The sequence below is a fragment of the Benincasa hispida genome, chromosome 6 (assembly GCF_027475165.1).
Source record: "Benincasa hispida cultivar pf3 chromosome 6, pf3_genome.v1.1, whole genome shotgun sequence".
In the NCBI taxonomy this organism is placed as follows: Eukaryota; Viridiplantae; Streptophyta; class Magnoliopsida; order Cucurbitales; family Cucurbitaceae; genus Benincasa; species Benincasa hispida.
In genome coordinates this window covers 4,999,060-5,005,059 of record NC_143483.1, presented here as the reverse complement: position 1 = coordinate 5,005,059, position 6,000 = coordinate 4,999,060, and the positions used below count along the sequence as shown (strand labels likewise).

The following is a 6,000-nucleotide window of genomic DNA, read 5'->3' as shown; positions in this document are numbered from 1 at the left end:
TTATATATTGATATAGATTGGATTTTATCCTTTTTCTATATTCAAATTTTAAACAGAACTAAACTGTCTTTTTTCTCTTTATTTCCCCCTCTTTTTGCTCCTTTTTATATTTGAGTTTCTCTTGATATTTCCTTGTCTTTCGATGATTGGATTAATCGTTTCATTTTTTAATTAATTAATTAACTCATTCAATTTGTATAAATTTGATATCAATATTGAAGATATTTGGATGAATTTGATTTATTCATTTTTTTTTAAAAACAAATTACTGTACTTCGTCTTATTCAATCTTTCAAGTTTATTTTTATTTAAAAAGGAACGATTGTTGAGAGAAAATATTTTGAATAAATAAAAGTTTATTTGAGAATTTACAGAGCAAAATAGTTTTTGAGTTTACTTCTAAGCATTATGTTATTCAACCGTTGCAAAACATCATAAATTTAGAGTGACATTGAAGACAGAGAAAACAGGAATTAAAATTGGAAGAAAATTTTTATTCCATGAGAATAAAACCATATACAAGAGTAAAAAGTTAGAAATAACCAAAAAAAAAAAAAAAAAAACTAACATGGTAAACAAATACTAAGACAATAGAAGGAAAAAAATAGTGCAAGTTATAAGGGTTTGGACTTCAAATCCTAAACTTGGGGACGGACTTTAGCACGTTCTTGAGGCATATATCTACTCCAAAACCAATGTTGTCTCCAAACACATGACATGTCTTCAATTGGAATACCTTTTGTCTCCGGCAAGAAGAAATAGATGAATAGAGTCATCAACGCCACAAAAAAAGCAAAGAAGAAGAATAACCCAAATTTCATATGGCAGAGCATGGTGAGAAAGATTTGAGCAATAAAAAAGGTAAAGAACATGTTCACTGAGACCGTTACACTTTGAGCAGCTGATCGGATTTCAAATGGGAAAATTTCACTTGGAACCAACCATCCCAGAGGTCCCCAAGACCATGCAAAGGCTTGAACATAAATACATATGAACAACACCACGACACTCGCATACCACTTGGGTAGATAAGCGACCTCGCCAGAAACTCCAAATTTCAAAGCAATAAATACAGCCACCAAAACCTACAAATACAATTTTATTAGAATCAATACAATCAAGAAAGAAAATGCTTTTGAAGAACAAGAAACAACATTCATTAGTTTAATAATTAAAGAAAACTTTAAAGAAGCTAAAGAAAAAATGTACTCACCTGAAAAACGAACATGATGATTCCACCAAGTAAGAAAAGGATCCTCCTTCCCCACTTGTCGGTGCCATAAATAGATACAAAAGTCGCCAGAGCATTAATACCACCAGTAATGACAGATGAAAGAAGAGAAGCATTGTCTCCAAAACCAATGGTCTTGAACAACACAGGAGCATAGAACATGACCACATTGATACCAGTCAATTGCTGGAAAAATGGGATTAAAATCGACATTACCAACTGTGGCCTATTTTGTCTCTCTCTCAAATTCCTCCATGGATGCTTCACTGCTTTGGCAGCCATACTTGCCGCCACAATATCTTGAAATTCTGCCTCTACATCCTTCTCAGACACACCACGAATGCGTTGGAGCATGGCCTTTGCTTTCTCTACTTCGCCTCTCTCCAACATTGAGTTTGGAGTGTCAGGAAGGAATAGAACTGAGATAGTGATGAACAATGCAGGCACAACTGCACCACCCAAACTTACTCGCCATCCCCATCCACCATGAATATTAGCAGTACCATAGTTGACAAAATTAGCCACTAGAATACCAATTGTAATAGAAAGTTGAAAAACAACATTGAGAGAACCTCGATATTTAGATGGGGCCATCTCTGAAACATAAAGTGGAATAGATTGAAGTGAAAATCCAACCCCAATACCTAAACAAATACGGCCAATGATGAGCATGACTTTGTTTATAGTTGCCGCATTAACGATAGCACCAACTAAGAACACAAAGCTTCCCAGAAGCATGGACTTTTTACGACCAAAGGTTTTGGTAACCCAAGAGGCTACAAACGAGGCCAAAAGAGCAGCCAAATAAAGAGAAGAAGTGAACATAGTGAGAGTAAGACTATCAAACTTGCAATATTGATTAGTAGAAGTGTCCAGAGCTTCTTTTTGATAAACAGATGGAAAAAACTCTTGCAAAAAGGGAGCCATAGAGGTGACACCACCTGATTGACAAAAGCAAAAAATAAAAAAGTGAGTGAGTGAAGACAATAAGGGGAAGAGAGAACAAACAAAGAGAGAAAAGTAAAAGGAATTTTGAGGTAAATAATTACCAGAGATACCAATGTCATAACCAAAGATTAGCCCACCCATGGCAGCAACAATGCAAGTTATCAACACGTAGCAAGTGAGCTCTCCTGGATAGTTCTTTATCCCGTTGTCTTCATTACGACTTAACTGGAACCCACCACCAGCCATCTTAGTAACTGAGACTAGAGAGAAAAAATCGAAAAGTAGAAGAACTTGGTTAGTATGATTTATGGAGAGAAAAGAGATTGACTGAATGTGAAAAAAGATGTGATGTATGGGAGAATATATACTCTAAATATTTCCCTAAGTTATTAGAAATCCTTTTCCTATTCAAAATCCGTATGTGGTGAATTAAGACAATTATTAGGAATAGTAAGATGTTTAGACCGATAATTAGATAATTATATCCATATTAATTTAATGTGTTTAAAAAGATAATTAACCCAAAATTCCAATTTTTTTTTTTAAAGTTTTATCTTACAAATAAAAATATTTGGAGACCATAAAAACTACATAGGACTAAATTCTCCATGCAATTCAAGAAATCATTCGGATAGAAAATAAATTTGATAATTTCCTAAAAGAAAAAATAATTTAAACCATCTACTTTTTAAAAATAAATAAATAAATAAATAATTAATCCATATACTTTTATCTAATCATTTCAAATAAGTTCGTAAACTTTAAAATATATTTAAACTTTTAATTTCATGGTCATGTAGGTTCTAAATTTTAAGAAGTGTTTAATAGATCTTAAATGTTCAATTATGTGTAATATATCTTAACATTTTTAGTTTAGTATATAATAAATATTTGACCTATTTGATGTATGTTTTTAAATTCACCAATCTTCTCAAAGTAAATTTGAAATTTTAGGATGTCGTTAGACATAAATTAAATGTTGTATCTCATAAGTCAATTACCAACTATTTTTAAAAAATATAATATATCCATTACCAAATACAAAATTGAAAGTTTAGGACCTGTTAGTTACAATATAGTGATGTTTAGACATAAAATTGAAATTTCAAGAAACTTTGAGGGAGTGTTTGGGGCAAAGAGTTAGTTATTATAGTCTTAGGTTATTATAGTTGAGTTATAATTGTTTGTATTTAGGGTGTAGATTATTTTAGTTTGGGTTCTAATAGTATGTGTTTAAGGTGTAAACTATTTTAGATTGAGTTAGATTACAGTAAACATTGTATTCAAGAATAAAAAAATGATGAATGTAAAATAGTAAAACATGTAGCAAATAGTAAATACTATAACGAAAGAGTGTTGACTATTGTAATAGGTGGTGGTTATTATAGTTTAGGATAGTCTTTGCCCCAAACACCTCCTAAAGGTTTATGATCCAATTGAGAAAAAAAATGGAAAAAAAAAAACTAAACCATTATACATATATACACATTATTGAATTTCAGTCGACATGTCTCATTTCCATTGATCGACATTGACATTTCCAACATATTTGAAAAAAAAAATTCATCAAACACAAAAAAAAATAATGTAACCAATATGAAGATAAGTAATATCAAACATTTAAACTCATGTCAAAAGCATAAAATATTTATGTCTTAATTATTTTGGTTAAAATACCATTCTGATCCGCCATAGTTTGAAGTTTGTTTATCTTTAGTCCTCATAATTTCAATTGTCCAATTTTAGTCTCCATACTTTCAATAAATCTTAAATTTAGTCCTTCAAAATTACTTTTACCAAAATGTATTAAGTAACAACAATAATTTTCATACAAGAAAATAAAAATACTGGTGTGGCGACTTCGCTTCATCTCTAAAATGTTAGTGTGACGGTGCTTCTGGTTGATAATGAAATGTGAACACAAGTTATGAGCTTCGATAAAAAAAATGAATTTGAAAAAAAAAAAATAAGGAGAAAGTTATTAAAAAAACCTGTAACAAAAGTGAAACAAAAAAACATCCAAAAATATGGTGAAAAAAAAGAAGGAAAAAGAAAAAAAAAAGTAAGAAATAAAAGAAAGATGTAAAAAAAAAAAGGCGAAGTTAAAAAGAAAAGAAGCAAATTAAAAAAGACAAAAAGAAGAAAATAAAAGGCATGAAAAAAAAAGTAAAAAAAATTATATGGAGAAATAGAAAAGTAAATAGAAAGAAAAAAAAGAGTTGAAAACAAATAAAAAAAATTAGTAAAAAAATCATTGAAAAAGAAAAAAAAATTAAAGAAAAGGTAAGGAAAAGAAAGAATAACATCAAAAGATCAACAAAAGAAAAAAAAAACCCTAAAACTCTTTCCTTTCTTATTCCAACTGTCACCTATCATCTTTCTTAATGCGTCCCTCCCAAATCTCTCCCTTTTAACTTGCATCCTCTCTCTCATTCTCTTGAGTACTGTGAGGATGGTGAAGGAAATCAGACATGAAGATCTCCATGAAGAGCAGAATGATCGTTCCAAATTCCATTCACAATTGAACAATAACAATTACAGTCATGAAACGGAAACTTACAGGTCATGTACAATATGAAATTATAACATGCTTAACAATGAGATCAAGGGAAAGATTATACATACCTTTGAAGACTCATGCTTCAAACTCCCTCAATCACGAGCGCTCGTTCAGTTTCCAAGATAGCAACACATGAACGCTTGAACACAACGACCGCAACACCACACGATCAACAGCAAACACGAACTCAGCGAACAGCCTCTAAAACCTCGAACTCAGTTGAGTTAAGTTAGACACCACCACAATGGCTACCTTGGTATTCTTGGTGTGAGAATCTAGAATTGTGGGCTCTGTGTGGACTTGTTTACATGAATAGACCGGAGGAATAGTGATTGTGTAAACGATTGAGCAAGTGGGAGATGATAAGAGTCTATCGTTTAGACGAATGCTCAATCGTTTAGAAGTCGGTAAGCTATCGTATAGCAAATACCCTGCGATCGTTTAGCTACAACCAGCTGAGTGAACTATCTTATAGATAGTGTTACTCCACGATCGTTTAGTCTCTCTTTCAGCTATCGTTTAGTGAATACAATTCTCACTTGACAGCAAACCGTGAGTTCCTTTCTGAGAATGAAAACTATAGCAAATCTTCTAAATCTAGGAAAACATATTTCCTTTTATCTCACAGTTACCATGAAACCACCAATAACTTCCCACTCAATTAGTTATTAGTGAAAAAGATATAATTATCTAATAATTAATATTATTATAAATAACTATGATAACCAACTTACCATATTATATTTATAACCTATAGTTTTAATATTTCATCTCATGAAACATATAAACCATAGTTCTTTTTCTATTTCATGGTACTTAATGTAAATCACATTTACATTAATCCTCCACTTGATGTATCTCATACAACACACCGATCAATTTTTTTCACTGTTGACACTAATAAACTTTTATCAGCTTCTATCAGTGCTATACTTTTATCAACCTTTATATATTATAGACTCCTATAAGTTTCTAACACTGACAGACGTTGATAGACTTCTATTCGCGTCTATCTTTGATAAACATTATCACAACTATCTAAAAGTAACAAAATTCTCAATAACAATGTCTAGTGTATGTATCATAAATTATCTTTAAAAAAAAAACTACCAACAATTAGAAGTAACAAAATGATTATCTATTGATAGAAAATTGGAAGTGTCTATCTATTATAGATAATAGTGTTCTATTACTTGGTCTATCACTTGGTCTTCCATTGTCTATGATTATCATTCTAATTACTATTTTGTAACTAGCAACG

At 31.1% G+C, this 6,000-nt stretch overlaps 1 protein-coding gene across 1 annotated transcript; it reads right to left on the bottom strand.

The window, feature by feature from the left end:
• Positions 1-604: 604 nt before the first annotated feature.
• On the bottom strand, positions 605-2,425 carry LOC150035372 (sugar carrier protein C-like). The gene is made up of 3 exons (XM_090314830.1): positions 2,281-2,425; positions 1,214-2,172; positions 605-1,085 (listed from the first exon to the last, which is right to left on the bottom strand). Exons 1-3 carry the CDS (start codon positions 2,423-2,425, stop codon positions 639-641), a joined length of 1,551 nt encoding a protein of 516 aa, XP_090170956.1. The 3' UTR covers positions 605-638.
• Between the last annotated feature and the right edge of the window lie 3,575 nt (positions 2,426-6,000).

What these genes read in the sequence shown, in the direction of transcription:
- LOC150035372 (XM_090314830.1), bottom strand. Translation starts at nt 2,425, where the DNA reads ATGGCTGGTGGTGGGTTCCAGTTAAGTCGTAATGAAGACAACGGGATA. An exon ending in TTATGACATTGGTATCTCTG is followed by an intron (nt 2,173 to 2,280) that starts GTAATTATTTAC and finishes TTTGTCAATCAG; the next exon opens with GTGGTGTCACCTCTATGGCT. An exon ending in TCATCATGTTCGTTTTTCAG is followed by an intron (nt 1,086 to 1,213) that starts GTGAGTACATTT and finishes TTGTATTTGTAG; the next exon opens with GTTTTGGTGGCTGTATTTAT.